This window comes from Durio zibethinus, chromosome 20 (genome assembly GCF_047325235.1).
Source record: "Durio zibethinus cultivar Kanyao isolate XHJ-2024 chromosome 20, ASM4732523v1, whole genome shotgun sequence".
Classification (NCBI taxonomy): Eukaryota; Viridiplantae; Streptophyta; class Magnoliopsida; order Malvales; family Malvaceae; genus Durio; species Durio zibethinus.
In genome coordinates this window covers 3,227,385-3,247,745 of record NC_143181.1, presented here as the reverse complement: position 1 = coordinate 3,247,745, position 20,361 = coordinate 3,227,385, and the positions used below count along the sequence as shown (strand labels likewise).

The window sequence follows — 20,361 nt, the reverse complement described above, 5'->3', positions numbered from 1 at the left end:
TTTTTAAAAATAAATTTTAAGAAATTAAATTTAAATATAAAAATACCACATTATTAAAATTAAAGGATTACATATGTTTAGTTGATATTATTTTTCAAACGAGCGACACAAAAGTGTTAATACTTTCTTTATTCGTAATCATATTTTCGGATACAATCTAATTTCGTAAATTTAAATTTTTTTTAAAAAATTTAATTAGTTTTAATATTTTTATTAAAAGATAATATTTTTAATTGATCAATCACAACTTATAAAAAAATTGATGATAATTTATAAATTTTTATCAAATCTAATAACCGAGTTCTTAAACAAAAAATCTTTATGACAAATGAGGAAGTGAAAAGTATATAATTCAAAAAGTAGATTGAAATAATCGAGTGAATTTGGTTGTTCAAATGGGTGAGAAGTTCAGATGGAACTAAAGCTCCAAAAGCTGATCTCTGACTCTGAAGGTAGATTTCAACCTGATGTGTATTTAATATTAATTTTGTTTTATGAGTTGTCTAATCAAATCTTTGAAAGTTAATTTATTATAATTAATAGTAATGGCTGCCCCTTGCTATCCTATGTAATCTAATCTAAGTGTTAGTTAAATCATAATAATATTATTAATCCCCGCAAACAATTTATTTTCACATCAAACTGTCCATAAATTTTAAATTCAACAACTACCATCACATCCTCTTGTGGAGTTAAAATTGTAAACAAAGTGATTAATTTTATATGAATGAGTTAAAAAAAAAAATCACACGTGAAAGGACTAAAATTTGAAGGTATAAACTGTAAGTTTTATATACTATTTATTTGCTTTATGTAGATTTATTGAAATTAGAAATTATACTTGAACAGTCATCACTCAAATCTCAATAATTTTAATTTTTTTTAATCATCATGATGCAATTTTTTATATAAAAAAAAATTAGGCTTTAGTGGGGGTGGTAATAACCTCTATCAGTGGCTGACAACCTTTGATGCTATGGTGTCTAAAAATTGGAAAATATGAAATATTAAAGGGAATTTTGAATTGGATACCCCAAAATTGGAAAATATGAAAGTTTGAAGGAAAATTTTTAATTGAACACTCTCAAAATTTCCCAATGAGCACTCCAAAAATTAAAAAACAAAAAGAAAATTTGAAGAAAATATTTCATTGAACACCTTAAAATTTTTTTATAGACATCTTTTTTTTAAAACAAAATTAGTAAATTCTGTCATTAAAATTGATAAATTTGTTCATAAATTTATATATATATATATATATTATAAGTGAATATCTTTGAAAAATTTTTTCTAAATCTGCTGCTGACCCAGTTGTATAATTAATATATCCATTGCATGAGATTGTACCAAATTAAGTAATCCAAATATATTGAATCAGAACATGATGTTCCAATAATTTATCAAATAAATTGCAATTAATTCATTGTTTAATACTCCTTGGTCCCAAAATAATTGTCCTTGGATAAAACTAACTCAAACAATTATTTAAAAAAAATTTTCAAAAACTTAAAATTAAAATATATGGTCTGCAAATTTTGTTTCAAAAAATATATATTTTAAAATTTTAATTCAATAAATTAATTTAAAAATAAATATCAAAGTCATGTTTGTTTGAAAAAAAATCAAACAAAGACCCATAAAATGGGATAAAGGGCGTGGTAGTTTTTACATTTTCAATTAAGATGTGAATAAACTTTAAACCCTTGTTGGAAAAGTGAGTCTCTTATTCCAAATGGGTTGTCAAAATTTTGATAATATGATTGTATATATATAGTGTATTTTTTAATGCTATAATTTACTAATATGTAGTATCATATTCAGATTTGGATATGCATAGATTCATCCATATATAGACAGACTTGACGGTTTGCCTTAACAACTCAACAATTATTTCCTTTCTTAGTTTTCAGCTTCTTTGCATCCCTGAAAATTCTCTTTCAAATCTTAAATATTTCAGCTGTTTTCTAGTCTGACTCTGAATTTTCTTAAAGATCCTTTCTGGGTTTTCTTTGTTCTTTGTTCAAAGGCAAATATAAAAGCAAAAAACCATGGTTCAGAGAAGTTCTTGCATACGCAATCTGGTTCAATCCTTATGGGCTGCTTCTTTTCCATCCAAGGTAAGGTATCCCTTTTTCATATATCTTTAATGTTTCTGATTGGTCGGATTCTTTAATAATATGCAGTTGATCTTTATCATTGTTACTGCTGTTGTTTGCGTGAAAAGTTGTCTCTTTCATTCTTCCTTTAAGAGTATCTGGCATCATTCTTCTATGTTCGTCGGTGGATTATTCCATGATTCTAATCTTCTGCCACTCATCATTCAACTCTGTAATAACTTATGTCTGATCTGTATTCCAGATCTTTATATGGGTGAATAAGTTTGACTTCAATCCTAGGATGTAAACGATAAGTTGGGGCTGAGAAGTGCAAGTAATTTGTTTTATTGATGTTTTATAGCTTCCATATTGCCGTGGGTACACATCTCAGGCTGCTTCTTCTCTGACAGTAGCGAGTCAACCATCTGCTTGCAGGTAATTCCATGAAACAGAGCAACAGCCTTTTCTCCTGCAAAATTCTGCTAAAACACGGTTGCAAGCCCCGTCAAGTTTTATCAATTATTCATGTTTTTTAATTACATGTCGTATGGGGGAAAAACTTTGATGAAGATGGTTCTTGAATTTCTTAATTAAAAGTAATTATATAAAAATGAAAATTAAAAATCAAAAGTGATAAATTAAAAATTTTTGTTTAGCTACAAAGTCCATGCATCTGTTATTAACTCAAAAAAACTGTTTTTGGTTTGTAAAATTATATATATAAAAAAAAACACATGAGAGTTGCCTTTCATAATGTTTCTAACATTGTCAGAGCTCTGGCAAATCTAGTCAACTTTGATACTTGTACAAGAATTTTTATACTTTGTTTTTCTTATCCTTTGCTGGAATATGAATATACGATGGAGCCAAATGCACGCCATGTGAAATTATGGATAGAAGATTGTGTTGTTCAGACGCTGAGGAACATGGGAGTTGAGGATTCGACTTCTTCCAGATAATATATTATATTTTGATAATACTATTATTTAAGTTTTTCTTAATTTCTCTCGCCCTCCAAATTATATCATTAGAACACTTGTATTTGTGATAAATTTTTTTTTTTAAGTTTTTAATTTATTTTTAAATTTTTTATCTTATTATATATTTAATTAAAGAAGATATTACACAGTTTAAATTCTCTTTAATTTATAATCTTTAAGTGTTATTTTTAGAGATATAAATAATACATCAGTACTCACAAGTTATTCGGATTCGATTAGAATAAAATTCAAATTCGGTTCGATTATTATCGAGTAGAGCTCTAGCTTAAGTAGCTCGATTTATCGATCGAACTGAGTTCGAGTATTCTTATATCCGACTTGAATAGCTCGCGAGCTTAATTGAGATTTTATATTTAAATAAATTTTTATTATTTTAATTAATAAAATATCTTAAATTCGAGTTTGAGCTTGAATATAAATAATTGAATTTATATCGAATATAAAAATAGAACTTATTTTTACATATTAATTGAATCTAATCGAACGAGATCGAGTAGTTCAATTTTTATCTTAAGTGGAGCTTGAATTAAAAAAATAAAATTTGATCGAGCTCAAATCAAATTTTTGAATTTTGAATTTCGAATTAAACTCGAACTCGAGTTTAATATTATATTGAATCAAATTTGATCGATTATATTTTTAGTTATTTCTAATGACATATCAATCTATCTAAAATATAATTAAAATAAATGATTTAAGTTTTTTATTATATTTAAAGATATCAAGATATAAATTTTGATTATTGAAATTAATAATTTAATATTTCATTAATAAATTATATGATTGTGGATAATAAAATGTTATTATTTTTTTTTTCTGAAGTGATTAATATTGATTTTTTATTTGAATAATTGAATATTTTCGATCATGACAGATTAAGCTGATTAATTTATTGTTGAATAGGGTGAATATTTTATTTTATTTTAGTGTGCCTAACTTTTTGTTTATTTTGGAAGTGGTGACAATGAGTACGCTGATGTGGATTTAGATAAACTTGGATTTGGTTTGACACCAGTTGATTTTATGTGCATCATGAGATGTTCCAAAGAGGAAAATTTTAAAGAAGGACGACTTACTCGCTTTGGTAATATCGAAATAAGTCCTTCGGCAGGAGTCTTAAATTATGGACAGGCAAGTACCCTCCATTTTCCTTTTTCGCCTAAAAAATTTCCTAATCAAATTGCAACTTTTTTATAATAAAAAAATTAAATTTTTTTAAGGAAGAGATTTGAAAATCAGATTCACATTTCTCAATTTTATTAGTAAAGAAAAAAAAAGTGGTTTGACAATCTTGGTTGTTGAATTTAAACTTTATATTAATTAATTCATGTCATCATTTAAAAAAAATAATATTTATTAAATTAAAATTTTTTTTAATCTTTTAATTAAGAACTATTTACTAATAATAAATATACTTTGACGATGTTGAATTGGTACATTGCTAAACTTTGACTAAAAATCCAGATAAAGATGATTAAAAAGGCCATAAAGCTCTTAACCAACTTAAAAAAAAAAAAAAAAAAATTTTGCCCCATTAGTTTAGAATAAGCTAATTCATTCTCAAAATTCTGCCCAGGGCTTATATGAAGGCACAAAGGCTAACCGGACAGCAAGTGGGCGAATTCTTTTATTCCGTCCAGAGCAAAATGCAACTCGCATGAAGCATGGGGCTGAAAGAATGTGCATGCCATCGCCTTCCATTGAACAATTTGTTGATGCAGTGAAAGAAATTGTATTTGCTAACAAGCGTTGGGTAATTAAAAAAGAGTTTATATTTGATACGTTATTAGTGTATAAATTTTATATATTATTAATAGATCAGATGATATCATTTTATTAATAAATAAAAATTAATTTTTAAAATAAATACATAAAAATTAATATTTTTTTAAAAATTTATTCATTAATTAAATAATATCATCTTATTCACTTTATTAATGAGATACATTATTTTTATTCACTAATAATATATATAATTTATATACTTATAATATATCAAATATAAAATCTATACATTATCAGTGCATTGTGCTTCTCTCTTTCTAGTCTCCTGAAAATTAGCCTTGAATTTCTTCTTAAAAGCGTATGAATTGATTCTATGATTACGTGCAGATTCCACCTCCAGGAAAAGGGTCATTGTATGTTAGGCCTCTGCTTTTGGGAAGTGGTCCTATATTGGGTTTGGCACCGGCCCCGGAATATACTTTTCTTATTTATGCTTCCCCTGTCCGCAACTATTTCAAGGTGTGGCTTCTTTATAATTCCATGATTTGTTTTTTCCAACTTTGGTTTCCCGTGAAACGCTTATTTACATTCTGATCATCCTGGATTCAGGAGGGTACTGCACCTTTGAACTTATATATTGATGAAAATTTTGTTCGGGCTTCTCCAGGAGGAGCAGGAGGGGTGAAGACAATCACAAACTACGCTCCGGTGAGTAACATTTCAATATCAATATTGAAGGTTTTTCTCATTAATTGCAAGTTCTATGAAATGACGGCTACTACTATATCCTATTGTAGATTTATGAAGCATTTATGCCTTTGTTAACAGGTTCTGAAGGCAATAGCCAGAGCAAAAAACAGAGGATTTTCTGATGTCCTGTACCTTGATGCCCTGCATAGGAAGTATCTGGAGGAAGTTTCCTCTTGTAATATTTTCATTGTGAAGGTATTGTTGGAATACAATTTCAAGCTAAAAACTGCCACCTTAGCACATTTTCAAGAGCCATTTACCATTTAACATTCCATCATAACAGCCTAAGTCATGGGCTTGGCCTAGTGCTAGGGTATAATGCACTTATTGCCTTAAAAAAAATCACTTATTTGAACCTTTTTCAGGGAAATCTTATTTCAACTCCTGCTGCAAATGGAACTATTCTTGAAGGGGTAACTCGAAAAAGTATCATTGAGACCGCTAGGGATCATGGCTACCAGGTGACTACCTGATACTTCTAAACTCCCATGTTCAAACTGTCTTCAAATATTGCAACAAGACAGGGAGAGGATCTAATACAAGACTAATGTGTTAGGTTGAGGAACGGCCAATTCTAGTAGATGAATTGGTTGATACTGATGAAGTTTTTTGCACCGGAACAGCTGTTGGAGTTGCTCCAGTCGGTAGCATTACACATCAGAACAGAAGGTAACTGATAGAATTGAACAAATGTTACCATTAAAAAGAACTGAGAGGAAGCTTATGACCCAAAAGATATCCGAAAATCAGTGTTAAATCTCTATATGACCCTACATTAACCCATGTAATTTATGCATATATTTGCAGAATTGAATTCAAATCAGAGGGTAGGTTGGTCAGCCAAGAACTGTGCTCGACTCTCGTGGGACTGCAAACTGGTCGCATTGAGGATAAAAAGGGATGGACGGTCGAGGTCCATTAAGCTCTTGAATGCTTACAACGTAGCAACTATGATTTGCTGTATTATGAACAGTTTGTAAATTCCTATCCCATTTCTCATGGAATAGGTTAAATGTACCTTTGGGCGGAAATCTCCAGTTCTTGTAAAGATTAAAGAACTAAATTCAATTAAGAATTTGGTAGTAATAATTTGTATAAAGACTAAAAAAATTTGTTGAATGTCATCAGACGACAACGGCATATTTCTTTCCTTTGGTCAAGGAAAAAAAAAAAAAACAATGGCATTTCACATTCTAGCACCATTATTTATCTCCATTTAGATGAAAACCAAAATAGAGGTTAATATGATCATCATTCTACTGCTAAAATTTTTCATGCAAGATTCATCTGATCAGCTTTTCTCCTGTCGGTCACGTCAAAGTCATTCCTTAATTAGTCAATCTAAGACATCTTCTTCCTTCTTCCTTTTCTTTCTTTTGCACTTCCGCCACTGGTCATTTGTACTTCTTTCCTCTGTATCTTTTGTTCAATAGAAGAGTCGAAAGGGCTTGTTTTTCAGCGTTGGCTACGAAGAAATGGCAAGGGCTGTTGTTGCAGCTGCTGCAAAGCTTCATGTAGAAGAAATCAGGACCAAGAAGTTTGCTATAGGCAAGAAAGAGCCCAACCCTTTAATCGAAGATCTCCATCATGCAGTTACTAGCCTCTCGGCTGAGTTATGCACTCAAGATGTTCACTTTCTAATGGAGCTTATTCAGGTTATTGCTTCTATTATTTTGAAAGCGTTTATCTTTAAGGCATATGCATATCACTTTGCTGGGTTTTTAATTTTTCCCTTGTGTTGATATAGAATGCTGAGGATAATGAGTACCCATCTGGCGTACAACCAACTCTTGAGTTTGTGCTAACAGCTAGAGACATACCAGGACTCGTGCACCATCAACTTTTTTGGTTTTTAACAATGAAGTTTGATTCTCAAGGAAGAACATGGAGTCTATTTGTAGTGTAGGCAGGTCCACAAAGAATGGAAAGAGACAGCCAAGATTTATTGGAGAAGAAGGTAATATTACCCATTTTCTTTCCTGCAAAATACTAATTCTAGTTCATTGCTTGAAATAAAGCATTTATAGATGCATAGCAATTGACTGTGCAACATGGTAGGCAGAATGTTAAATTACATATGACCCATCAAAGTAACATATTATATTAAGATTTTGCTTCCCCTTTGTACAGGGATTGGATTCAAAGGTTTGTTTCTTGTGAATACACAACCACACATTTTTAGCAATGGATATCAGGTCAAGTTTGGGGTAGCAACCAACCAGGATTGTGGTATTGGGTATATAGTTCCTGAATGGGTTGAGGAAAAAGCTATTGTTTTAGATGTATGTGAGATATACGGGGCCAATAAGATTTTACCTAGAGTGTAAATGAGACATATATATTCGTAAGTTATTTGGTTTCGATTCGAAAAAAATTTGAATTCGATTTGATTGTTGCCGAGCAGAGCTTGAGCTTGATAGCTCGAATTATCGAATGAACTGAATTCGAGTATTTAATATCTGACTCGAGTGGGTTCGCGAGCTTAATTAAATTTTTTATTTTTAATATATATTTTAAATATTTTATTATTAATTTACTTTTTTACCTTAAATATATATACATACTTGAAAACTCTAAGAAGGCGTTTGGTTCATGAAATTGTAGATTCCGAAAGAAAGTATGATCTTTGAAAAAATGCGATATCCGAAGTTTTCAAGGCATTTCGTGTTTAGATTTATTGGTTGGGTTAGGAGGAATCCACATATATTAAATGCTGAATAATTACTATAATTTTTTCGACATATATGATAGAAACTTAAATAATCCAATTTGTAATTGAAGTTTTGAATCATCCTTACAAAAAATTTTTATGAGGGGATTATTGAAAATAGTTTTGACAAAAAACGATTTCAATAATATCCTTCAATTTTTTTACTAGGAGATTGTTTAAGGCGTTTTTGGTAAAAACTGTCTTGAATAATCTCATACAATTTTTTGTAAAGGAATATTCAAGACGTTTTTGCTTAAAAAATACCTTGAATACTCCATTACAAAAAATTGAATAGGATTATTTAAGACATTTCTAGCAAAAAAATGTTTTGAATAATCTCCGTCAATATTTATGAGTGGATTATTAAAGGCGATTTTAACAAAAAATACTTTAAATATTCTTTTTATAAAATTAAATGGGATTATTTTAAGGCATTTCTGATAAAAAGCACATTTAATAGTCCTATCACAATTTTTTTTATAAATTATTTAAGGTATTTTTGGCTAGAAAAAATATTGAATAAAACTATACAACAAATTGAATAGATTATTATAGATGTTTTTGATCAAAAACACTTTCAATAATCTCGTTAATTTTTTTTTTTTCATTTTAAGTTCAACCAAGATCTTTAGTTTTCTTTTTTTTTTTTTTTTTGAAATAAGGCTTGAACTTCTCATTTTAACTTGGATAATGATTCATTTGGATATTAGTTCAATGGAAGTTGATTGCTTTATGGGTTATGCTTTCGATTACTTTGAACCTTGTCATTTTATCTTTCATTTGCATATTCAAGTTGGATTGATTGTTATATTAGGTTATTTATTTATTTTTATGATATTATTTGAAATATATCAAATTTAATTGATACAAAACATTTGTATTGAAAAATCTTACTTTAAGTTCGAATTTGAGTACTAATCATCAAGCTTAAAATCGAGTATGGAATCAAACTTATTTTTTACTGATAAATGAGTATATTCAAGCGAGTTTGAATAATTCAATTCGATCACAAATCGAATTCGAGTTAAGAAAATAAAATTTAATCGAATTTGAGTCGAGTATTGAGTCGCGAGTGGAGAATCGAGCTCGAGTTTAAATTTATCACTGTATCATCTCAACTTGGCTCGATTACATCCCTAATCTTACCCGCAACCACCATCATTCTTCCTTTGAAACCTAAGAAGGTGGAAGCTATAAAGACACAATTGTCGGAGCTGCAGTCTGAGCTTCTCTTGTTCTTATGCAAGATCAAAAGATTATCTGTACGTGCCAACAATAATGACCCAGAAGAAGCTGAAAATGTCTGAGCTATATTTATATACAGTTAGACGGATCAACAAGTCTTTCCGTCTGATATATAGAGCTCATTCATGTGTGGTCCATCTCTCTGCTAAACAAAAGCTCGAAGAAACTGAAGAAACATGTCAGTATTTCGTGTGGAGACAGGCATTCCAAGTGAAGTCTGAAAGCAATGTTAGTACGAGGAATGATGTAGATGACTGGATTGTTGAGCTTGCTTTCCTATTTGGGAAGCGACTAAAAGTGGAACATCTTCCATTGGCATCTTTGCTTTCTTGCCTACTTCAATGGTAACAAATTTCTTATTTATAATTCAGTCTGATTTCATACTTGCTTCCTCATAGGAAACCATATTACTAGACAACGAATAGAACATGGGGATTCTGAATGTGTCCCTTCTGCATTTTACAGTGCCTTCTCTTTTTGTGTGAAAATGGGCTCTCCTTTGTCGTCTGTGGCTTAAGCATTTGAATTCTTGCCTGCTCAGGCTTCATCAATCCCAGAGCTAAATAACACGAGAGAATCTATCAAAACTATGTTGCAAAAGACGCGCATTACCCCTTCTGAAATTTTCTATGATATAAAGCATAATCGAAAACCTGTTTCTGCCATTAGGATCCGAAGAAGGTTTTGTGACCTTGTTTCGATGTCCAGAAAGAAGGAATTCCCTTGAAAGGTATCTTCTCATTGAAGAAGGCTGTTGCGCATTCTTCTCTGGACTTTGAAAGACATAGTAAAGCTTTGGATTATCTTGGTGTGGCGTCTAATAGTGAAAGTCGATTGCAGTTTTTGAGACTAATAAGTCCATTCCGGTCAATTATCGACTTCTTCTGTGTCGAAGGAGTAGAACACTGGAAGCAAAAAGGAAAAAGATGGTTCTATGGGATCGAAACTCATACAGACTTGTTTTGGATAGATCATGTTTTGAAAATCGGAAAGCCAATAGAGAATTAGTTTCTGCTTTTGCTCAAGAAATTGCTGAAGGACTGCTATCTCAAGGACAAGCTGAAGCAATAGATAGTTTGAGCAAGTTTATACAAATTGGGTTCATTTTTTAGTGTAAGGAAGATGCGGTTGAGTTCTTGCTCATCAAAGAAAATCTACAACTGTTTGTTGAAGACAACGAGTTCCTTAATGCTGCATTTGAAAAGCGAACACATCCAAGGTCAGAACAATTAGGTCCTCTCACACCAATAGCTGCTAGTAAGAAGCGATGCAAATGATGGGTGTGTCTCCCCCGCTACTTTTTGGGAATGATAACTTGTATAATCAGGTCTGAAATTTTCTCATTCATGGTCTTTGTATGCAACTCTCCTGTTTGGACCTGAAATACATTAAGTACTGTTTATGATACTGAAAGTACTTCAGCTCTTTCAATATTATGTTCTGCTTGCAAAGTATATCATGCACACAACATAATGCCGTAATTCCTCTGCATGAATTGATCAATTTTTCAGGGCCAAACTGCATGAAGTGATCATTAGAAGTAGGTACTCATGACCTTAGACTGCGGGTCTAATATGCAGGTGATAGACGTTCTCTATGTTTTTGGGCCTTATCGGGTAGGCTGAGCTTGACCCTATACTCCTAGAACTCTACTTACAGTCAAAGTTTGTAAACAATCTGGGTTGCAAATATGAACAAGGTGGTTTGGAAAGGAGGAAAAATGTTAAAATGGTTTAATGGGTATTTACTTTTAATTCTTATGCTATTGTTTAGGCTATATCCATTTCATTTTATATTTTCATATATATATATATATATATTTTTCACTTCTGGCAAACTGAACAGAAAGGATATAAAAACTTCACTGTTGATGCTATAAAAAGCAATAATTGCCCTTAACATTACTTATGGCACTGAAGAAACAATCATTGTCTTTCAGCATGTTCATGTCTCTACCTTCTCTATCCCTATCACTCAATTAAATTTTGAAATTGAAATTATAACTCCCTGTCAAATTAGGTCATGCATCATCAATTAGAAAAATACTGATGAACTAAAAACATAATGGATATCTATCTATATAACTCCTCTTGAAACGTGGGAAAAAGGTGTCCCTATGTGTTAGTCATTGCAAATTCTGAACAAATACAATTGGTCTACAATCAAAAAGTCATCTGATGCATGCATGTTCCCTTAGCTAGGAACTAAATGGAGTTTGAATCAGCAAAATCTGAGAGATGGAATTACAACTGTCTAAAATGGACCACTTATGAACCGATGCAGGTCCAAACTTCTATTCTGTCCAGAAATCTATATGTAATTTTCTACATGTTGGTTCCTTGTTTGACATAGTCATGTCTTTTCTGTTGATTTTTTTGGAGAATAAACTTTTATGTTCCCTTTCACTGATTATAAGCCACAAGTTTAATTAGCACAATTGTGTCTGCCTTATTACTTTGGGGATGCTCCTTCACCAGGCGTGTCTATGCTTCTTGATGTCTTTGTCACCAATATACCCTTTATATACAGCCAGTTTTCATTGTTGAAATAGTGGAGTACTGATTGTCGTTAAAAGCGGCCACGTACGGATAAATTACCTACAGAAAAAGGCTAATGTACCGCGCAATAGTGCTGTCCATCTAAATTAGCCTATTAGTCACCTTATTTTTTGTATTCTTTTTCTTTTCCTTTTTTAAATTTTGAGGCTGAGGAAACTGAAAATAATCAATATATACTATCCTGCGCGTCTGGTATGATCAGCTCAGCAGAAAATGAATCCTGGAACTGGGGTGTTCAATAAACGACATGGTTAATAGTGTTCTCGTGTGTTGGCTAAAATAAAATGTAGGAAGAGATCTCACAATTTACATGAAAAAGGGTTTGATGTGAAACGAGGAGGAAAAAAAAATCTATGAACAGAAAATGTAGAACATCTTGTGTTTCATTCTGTCTGCGCATCATAATATATATAATTAACTAAATAGTATATAAATTTTTTTACATTTTGTGCTTGTCAAACAGGGAAAACGAGAAGAGAGCCTGGAGAAGAAAGTTGGCCTGAGCTGTACTGAGGAACATGATTGTCAAAGGAAGATAGATTTTTCCAAGGAGTAGGTCCATTCAAGCTTGGAAATGTTGCAAGAAAGAGAGGGTTGGGTTAACGGTGACCTACTAAATTGACCTTATTCCATGTGCACATTTTGGAAACTAAACCTATTTTTCCTTGGTACTTGGTAATATGCAATCTAAAACCAAAATGGATTATAGAACAAAATATATACTATTAGGATATTTTTATTAGATTTTTGCTCACTTTAAGAGCAAGTATATATATTATTTCATCTTTATGTGTAAGTAGAGATCTTTAAGGAGAAAGTGGGACTTCTTGGAAATGGGAAAACTACATCTATTCCATATATAGCTTATCAATTTGAAAGAAAATGGAATAGAGGGTGAAAGAATTGAAGTGCTTTTTTTTTTGGTCTTTCATGGCTTTGTTCAAGGATGTACTCCAGGGTTCTTCAGATTTGTGTACAAATCCTGGAAAAGGTTAAAAGTTGGATGCTTGGGGTTGGATATGATAACCGATTTGCTGCCTTCAAATATATCGGCGTCACTACATGAATAGTATTATCTGTCTTGCACTAATGAAACTACAAATATTTATGATCAGCCCTTCGGGCAGCCAACAACTAGTAAGGTCAAGCGAGGTGTGTGATGTGACGCTTGGCCCCCAAATACGTTGCATCTTCCCCCGTGCTAATTCTTTTTTTTTTCTTTTTTTTTTTCTGCATCTTTCTGATGCTCCACTCCAACGAAAAATTTTGTGAGAATATTATATATATATATATATATTTAAATTTATATTTGTGACAATTGAAATCTGAATATAAAATTTTTAGAATAAACTGTTAATGAATTATTTTTTTATTTATTAAGTTGTAAAATAATTATATTGTAATAAATTTTTACTGATTTTGAATAAATAAAAATTTAATTTATCCAAAAAAATATATTTAAAATCTCAATGAATAAAAATTAAGTGTTACATGATAAAATTACTTTTAAAATTACAATATTTGATAAAATCATAGTCATAATTCTATATTAAATTTAATGGAGACATCAAATTTTAACATCCTAACGTTTAGTATTATTTTATTCATGAATTATGTTGGGGTAAATAAAAATATTAAGTTTATATATATAAAAAACCTTAAATTTATACATATAAAATATTTTTTATAAAATAAAAATTTAAAATTAAAATTAATAATATATCATAAATTAGATGTGAGTTATTATCATCTTATTAACAAATTAATGTATATAGTTTCATTTGGACTTATCATTCCAAGGAAAACAGCAATTCTAATACGAAGAGAAACAAGTAGAAAAAATCCTATTCTCCTGATCTGGCATTTCCATTTTCTATTATTTTTTATAACAAAGTCTTTCTTTATGCCATACCCATTTTTAAAAACCACTGGAGCTTCTTAGAAACATGTTTATCCCTTTCCAGCTCTCTCTCTCTCTCTCTCTCTAATTCTTGCTTCACTGGAAAGATAGACAAATTAGCTCAAAAAGGAATACTAAGAAAAGTATGGGGAGAGCTCCTTGTTGTGACAAAGCAAACGTCAAGAAAGGCCCGTGGTCACCTGAAGAAGACGCCAAACTCAAGGCATATATTGAGCAGCATGGTACTGGTGGAAACTGGATCGCTTTGCCTCAGAAAATTGGTAATAATATATAGTTAAAGATAATCAATCAGCTGTGCTTTATTTTTCTCTTTTTCTGCTACAACAACCTTTAGTTACATGGTGTCTTGGGCGATTTTAAGAGGGTTGCTTTTGTATCTTAGGCCTTAAGAGATGTGGGAAGAGCTGCCGTCTCAGATGGTTGAACTACCTCCGCCCAAATATCAAGCATGGAGGATTCTCTGAAGAAGAAGATGGGATTATTTGCAGCCTCTATATTAGTATTGGGAGCAGGTATTTGTGGTCCTATAATGATTCATAAAGTTATCAAACCCTATATTTTGATTTCATTTTAAACAAATATTTGTATGCCTAACTACTTACTAAACCGGCATGATTAATTATAGGTGGTCTATTATTGCTGCACAATTACCGGGGAGGACTGATAATGATATAAAGAATTATTGGAACACGAGGCTTAAGAAGAAGCTTCTTGGCAAGCAACAGAAAGAGCAACAGTCTCGTAGAGGGAGCAGCCTAAAGCAAGATAAGAAGAGTTCAGGGAATGGAGAGTCCATGGTTCCTGATCACAATCAAAGCCCTTACTGGCCACAGCTGCCTGTGCTGGCGGCGCCCATACCATACTCAAGTCAAGAACAATGCATTGACAGCCAAGACTCAATGAGAAGGTTACTAATCAAGCTTGGAGGAAGATTTTGTGATGATGATCATGTGATTAATGATGGAACAACTCTTCATCATTTTCCAAATGATTCATCCTCCGCTGATCGGCAACTTTATGAGCAGACTGTCCATATGCCGTCTTATTCTTCTTCTCCCATGGATGCCTTAAACAATAATATTGGTACTCAGTTTGTGAACTCCCAGTACACTGTAAATGGAGCAAATCTGCACATGCTGCAAGGACAAAGCAGTTTTTCTTCAGAACTCCAGGAAATGGCACGTAGCAACCTACAAAGATTAGATGGAATGGAGTTTATATATGGGGAAGGCATGGTCAATAATAGAGCTGTAAATTCATGTGAAAGCATTGGCTGGGGTGATACAAGCTCTCTGGTTTGCCCTCCTGTTGCTTCAGAATATGAAGGGATACAACAACAAGGAATGTTGCAAGAATACGCTTTCAGTGAGTTGAGGTACCCAGGAGCACAATAGCATGCTGTAAATGGAATGTATTAAGTTGGAAGAAATAAGGAAAGAGAGGTGTTGAAATATTGTTAGAGAGAAAACCCTAATAATAATCTGGTTCAGTTATATATTTGATTTCTTTTGTTCAAGCTTATTCTATCAACGGTGACTGTAATTTATCTAACTATTATTCGTATCTTCGAGAATTCTTCTTTTCTTTTATTGTGTTTTTTATAGTCATTTTTCTTATGCTGATGCTGAACTAGGGAATTCTGAAGCTTCTTGTTTTTGCCAGCTGTGGGCTAGTTGATCAACATATCTCAGATGATTAACTGATGAATGCTATGCATTTTCTTACATTAATATCCACTTGTCATATTAATACATGTCAAAATGTTCCTTGGAGATCCAAACAAACCGTAGCCAGCATGCTAGTTTCCTTTAAAATCCATTGTAGCTAGGCTATAGCAGATCAAGTAAACATAAGTCATACTTCCTAGGCCTTATTGGTGCATTAATGGCTACTGGATAGAACTATATGCATGCTTCCAAACATAAATAAGATCTCCCAAAGCTAAAGCACAAGCGAACATTCCTTAATTCTATCGTCAAAGTGCTTAAAAGTTAAAAACATACTACTATAATTGAAGATTAGCTCTAGGGTTTAATTAATTGATTTAAAAGTTCAACAGCAACACTCAGATTTTGAAAATGATATAATCACATAGAATTCAATATTCATCCAAGTGTGTAATGATTGTTTGTTTGTTATAGTTAAGGAGCAGTTAAGGTAATTACTTTCTATTCAGGGAGTAATGAATATATGTATAGGAGTACCAATTAACACCTGCAACCAGCTTAATTCTTTCCAACATGCATGCATATATAGGGAGACTTCCAGGATTGTGGAATATGAAAAAAATTTTGAATCCCATTGTAAGTAGCAGCTCCTGATCATTCACGCCTCCACTTAAACCACAAAAGCAACTGAACATGTCAATGCCCAATTTTCAGGGCCTTCAGGATCCCCATCTGCGCGTGTGAAAACTGACAAGATGCTTCAGACACTTGCTCACCTCTAGACAAATGTGGCAGCAGTTATATACATCCTTTTGTTTGATTGATACATATAGTTCCAGACTACTTTCTATACCATCCAACATATATAAAACAAAAGCTTTGACATACATATTAAAGGGAAGCAGTAAGAACAAAAGCTTGCAGCTAGCCATATATATCTCAGACAAAACCAGCTAGCTAGCTGATCTGCTAGCTAATAATTAAATGTGAGAAACCAATTAATGCCACAGTTTGATGCATGTACTTTGAAGTTTAAAATTTAAAGGAGGGGAATGGATAAGTGAAAAAGTTCAAAATAGTTAGGGTTTTGTCACATTAATTTTTTATGAATGTCTCAATATGTGAGAGGGTGCCATTATTTGCTTGACATCCATTTTCGCCTAGCTAGTTCTAATAATTTTTAACTATTATTTCCATCTAACTGGGTTGCATTTTCTCATCATATATAGGCAATAATCGTTGATAACTTTCATTGCATTTGGTTTCCATCAATATAAAAATTAGAAGAATCCCATCTTCCTACCAGCCAATTTACTTTTCTAACTTGGCGTCGTCAAATTCTTGCGGTGTTTCTCTCACAGCTCATTACAACTAATCCATTTTGTTCAAAGAGAAATTGATATGAGTCAAATTAAGTTAGCAATTAAGTGCTACTATTGTGCTAGACTCATGTCATTTTTTTTTTTTTTCAAAATCAACTTGGCTTCAATCCCACATTTAAGTACTGCATCAGATTCCAAAACCCTCCAAGGTCAAAAGCCTTATTATTATGTTATCTTATGGACTCTTCAGAGGCTGACTATATGAGTAAAACTAGTTGATTCCAGTTGTAACAATTCGGATAAAAAAAATGCCTTAATTTTTCTTTACAAATTTTCTTGTTTGGTAAGCCATGGTCATGATATCTGTTAAAATTGATTGACAATTTCCAAAAATCCTACCTGTTCTGTTCTTTGTCAAGCTATTCAAATTTCAAAACCGTTGGCCCCATTACTTAAACCAACTTTCAAAACCCAGTTAGTTCGTAATAAATACTACAACAATATTGAAAAATACGTTAGCAAATAGCAAATAACTTTCACAAATCTTTTCACCCTTTTTCTTCTACATTTTCTCTATTTCCACAGCTAGTTTTATATAGAGTGATATTATAATAATAATAATTATTATTATTATATAAGACAGAGAGGCAAAGGGAAGTGCCATAGCATAAGCCAATAATTCTGAAAACCAATAAACAACAAGCATGTAATTAATATTTCAATCTGTAAAGCATGAAAGAATATCGCTGGTGAAGAAGAAGCAGAACAGAAGAGGTCCAAAACAAGAAACCAAGATTTCAAATTTTTGACTTAAATGAGAGCCACAATCCGTTAAAACGATGACGATAATAAAGCCAAAAGCATCCTTGATTAAGGCCCCTGTGTCTGGAAAGACTTCCCCCTAGCCATAACAACAACCGAACGACCACTTCTTTCCCTACCTTTTTCTTATATTTTATTATAAATCCTCTTTCATTAAACCCAATGTTACTAAATAATCACATTATCTTTCGGTTTTTATATAGTACTGACAATGACACTCACTAACATAAGAAAATTCTATAGCTCTTTTCCTATATTTTGAGGGAAGATAGCCATCGGAAGCCTTTCATTTAGCTTTGTCATAAGTGGGAATGAGAGATGATGATATATAGTTTCTCTTGGACTTCCACTTTGTCTGTTTAAATACACTAAATTAATAATTTATACATAGCTTGCCTGCAATGTACAATTGTACATATATTCCTTATATATAGTAAATTATAAGAGCAAGACTCAATTCTATATATATATATATATATATATATATTATTGTAGCTTGGAAGGCTAATGAAAATGATCAATTATGCTATATACTAATAAATACAAGTAAATTAAGAATAGATCTTTGCTAAATATTTGAAAGAAATTTTTTTTTCCAAAAGAAAGCATAGTTTAAAAATATAAAAATAGACTGCAGATGTTGAAATTTAAAAGCTTCTAAACTAACAATTATAGAGAAAAGACTAAAATGTATAAGTAATAAATTTAAATATTTAATCTTGTTACATTCAAGTCTATCTCTTAACCCACTTCTCTTTGAGTGGTGACTATGCAAAATGCTAAGGTTATAAATTTTGATAATAATAATAATAATAAACTTCAGGATTCTTTCATGCTTAGAGGAATTCAAATTATGATTCAACTCCAAAGATGCATCAATAGGTGTAAAGGTAGAATCAAACAAATTAAATAATCCTTTAACATCCAAAAATTTTTTTTCTTTCCAAACTGTTTCAGTTTCTAATGAAATTAAAACATTTGCTTGAAAATGGCCGGCTGTCATGCATGTTGGTGTTAGTCTTTTAAAGAAATTAAAAGATGAAATTATTATTATAAGCATTTGTTAACATCAAAAAGGGGATGTAGCTCAGATGGTAGAGCGCTCGCTTAGCATGCGAGAGGTACGGGGATCGATACCCCGCATCTCCACTTTTTTCTGTGTTTTGATCAAATTTTCTGACCCAAAAAGCCCAATTAGACCCAAAGTTTGTGGGTTTAGATTCACCCCATTAGGCCCACAATATCCAAAATCCATCTCTTCAACTTCAATTTATTCTCTCTGCTAAACCCTAGAGACAGAGGAAACCGATGAAGTAAAGTAATCTCTTGTGATTCCGAGGAAAGCCCATTTGTGTAAAACAATGGCGCTTTTGGCTTCCTCCGTATTGCCTTCAGCTCTGAATATTAAGGTACTGCTTCAACTTATTTGCTGCATTTCTATAATTGAAATTATAATCCGAACATGAATATGATGGAGCTTTAAATTGAAACAAACTTCAGTTTTTCTTGTCTTTGATACTTTGTCGAAGCTTAAATTAGTCAAATACTCGTATAGGTTAAGCGATTTGAGCACGAGCCTTCTTCTCAGCTTCATGGGTTTCTTTTGCAATTGAATTGTCACCGTCGAGTGTCTCCAAAATGTGGCATGAAAATAACAACGGCGCGGTTTCAGTTTGGCGAGCCAAATAAGATTAAGGAGCAACTCAATTTCATCAAGGAGAGGTTATGGGAGAAAACCCCTGACGCTGTCAAAGATTTTCCTTGGAAGAAAGCTGAGAATCTGCTGCTGCAGAGACTACTTTTTGTAGGAAAGAAGGCATTGAAGTTGTCTGTTGTTACATTTTTTGTCCTCAGCTGTCTGTCTGATTTTATATACTCTATATCCAGAAATCAAGAGTTGATAATACCCTTTGGTCTCATTGTTGGATGTTTGATGACTGATTTCTTAAAAGAGACATCCCAAGAAGCATTTCGCAGCTTTGAGGTATATATATTCTCTGTTCCTAAATATTCTATATCTGTGTAATTGTGTTTTATATGAATGTAATTTTGATTTGATGTTAAGCAGGGAAAGGGCTTGAAAATGAAATGGCTGCTCATGGCAATGGGTGGCTTCTTTGCTGTGGTAAAGTTTGTTTCTACATATTTTGCTATGCGAACTCGGGTGTTTCTTTTGCATGTTGCAAATGGTGGATTGATGCAAGTTTTGTGGCTATGGAGAAGTTTGCTGGAAGAAAATGGAGGAAGGGACGGAGGCAATTTATTTTCCATGCAAGATTGATCTTCAGCTGCAGATGCAGAAAGTTAAGTTCTTTAAGTGTGGCCAAATTCTTTGTTTTGTTTGTCAAACTACATTGTTATCAGTAAGTTCTTTAGGGGTGATCTTGCTTGATAATCTATAAAATCATATATCAATTTCACCTTATTATGATTCTGCTGTGTGGCATTTAATTGAACAAAAGAAATAGTATTTCAAAAAATGCATACAACCAATGATGAAATTCACCTTGTTCCAGATTGAAATGTTGTTAGTATGCTCTGAAA

The 20,361-nt window shown here is 32.0% G+C and overlaps 3 protein-coding genes and 1 non-coding gene across 5 annotated transcripts; all 4 read left to right on the top strand.

The window, feature by feature from the left end:
* Nucleotides 1-1,683: 1,683 nt before the first annotated feature.
* On the top strand, nucleotides 1,684-7,231 carry LOC111315482 (branched-chain-amino-acid aminotransferase 2, chloroplastic-like). 2 transcript variants are annotated; one of them, XM_022917215.2, is made up of 10 exons: nucleotides 1,684-2,117; nucleotides 2,458-2,531; nucleotides 4,054-4,228; nucleotides 4,674-4,850; nucleotides 5,210-5,341; nucleotides 5,432-5,530; nucleotides 5,651-5,767; nucleotides 5,938-6,033; nucleotides 6,129-6,241; nucleotides 6,380-7,230. In XM_022917215.2, the coding sequence occupies exons 1-10, from the start codon at nucleotides 2,049-2,051 to the stop codon at nucleotides 6,492-6,494; spliced, it is 1,167 nt and encodes a 388-aa protein (XP_022772950.2). In that variant the 5' UTR covers nucleotides 1,684-2,048; the 3' UTR covers nucleotides 6,495-7,230. The 2 variants fall into 2 exon arrangements, with proteins under 2 accessions (XP_022772950.2, XP_089605652.1); XM_089749526.1 differs by having other exon boundaries at nucleotides 1,685-2,117; nucleotides 2,359-2,531; nucleotides 6,380-7,231.
* Nucleotides 7,232-13,904: 6,673 nt separating this feature from the next.
* LOC111314902 (uncharacterized) lies at nucleotides 13,905-15,508 on the top strand. The gene is made up of 3 exons (XM_022916519.2): nucleotides 13,905-14,266; nucleotides 14,389-14,518; nucleotides 14,632-15,508. Exons 1-3 carry the CDS (start codon nucleotides 14,131-14,133, stop codon nucleotides 15,398-15,400), a joined length of 1,035 nt encoding a protein of 344 aa, XP_022772254.1. The 5' UTR covers nucleotides 13,905-14,130; the 3' UTR covers nucleotides 15,401-15,508.
* A 3,385-nt stretch (nucleotides 15,509-18,893) lies between these two features.
* On the top strand, nucleotides 18,894-18,966 carry TRNAA-AGC (transfer RNA alanine (anticodon AGC)). Its single transcript has one exon. It is a non-coding gene; the product is annotated as a tRNA-Ala (tRNA).
* Nucleotides 18,967-19,067: 101 nt separating this feature from the next.
* Nucleotides 19,068-20,242, top strand: LOC111315481 (uncharacterized). Its single transcript, XM_022917213.2, has 3 exons — nucleotides 19,068-19,226; nucleotides 19,373-19,801; nucleotides 19,886-20,242. The coding sequence occupies exons 1-3, from the start codon at nucleotides 19,179-19,181 to the stop codon at nucleotides 20,096-20,098; spliced, it is 690 nt and encodes a 229-aa protein (XP_022772948.1). The 5' UTR covers nucleotides 19,068-19,178; the 3' UTR covers nucleotides 20,099-20,242.
* The last annotated feature ends 119 nt before the right edge of the window (nucleotides 20,243-20,361 follow it).

Bases quoted from the DNA above. Each gene is read 5' to 3' on its own strand.
- LOC111315482 (XM_022917215.2), top strand. From the start codon at position 2,049: ATGGTTCAGAGAAGTTCTTGCATACGCAATCTGGTTCAATCCTTATGG. The intron at 2,118-2,457 runs GTAAGGTATCCC...GATGTTTTATAG, and splicing joins CTGCTTCTTTTCCATCCAAG to CTTCCATATTGCCGTGGGTA. The intron at 6,242-6,379 runs GTAACTGATAGA...ATATATTTGCAG, and splicing joins ATTACACATCAGAACAGAAG to AATTGAATTCAAATCAGAGG.
- LOC111314902 (XM_022916519.2), top strand. From the start codon at position 14,131: ATGGGGAGAGCTCCTTGTTGTGACAAAGCAAACGTCAAGAAAGGCCCG. The intron at 14,267-14,388 runs GTAATAATATAT...TTTGTATCTTAG, and splicing joins CGCTTTGCCTCAGAAAATTG to GCCTTAAGAGATGTGGGAAG. The intron at 14,519-14,631 runs GTATTTGTGGTC...GATTAATTATAG, and splicing joins TATATTAGTATTGGGAGCAG to GTGGTCTATTATTGCTGCAC.
- LOC111315481 (XM_022917213.2), top strand. From the start codon at position 19,179: ATGGCGCTTTTGGCTTCCTCCGTATTGCCTTCAGCTCTGAATATTAAG. The intron at 19,227-19,372 runs GTACTGCTTCAA...ATACTCGTATAG, and splicing joins CTTCAGCTCTGAATATTAAG to GTTAAGCGATTTGAGCACGA. The intron at 19,802-19,885 runs GTATATATATTC...GATGTTAAGCAG, and splicing joins AAGCATTTCGCAGCTTTGAG to GGAAAGGGCTTGAAAATGAA.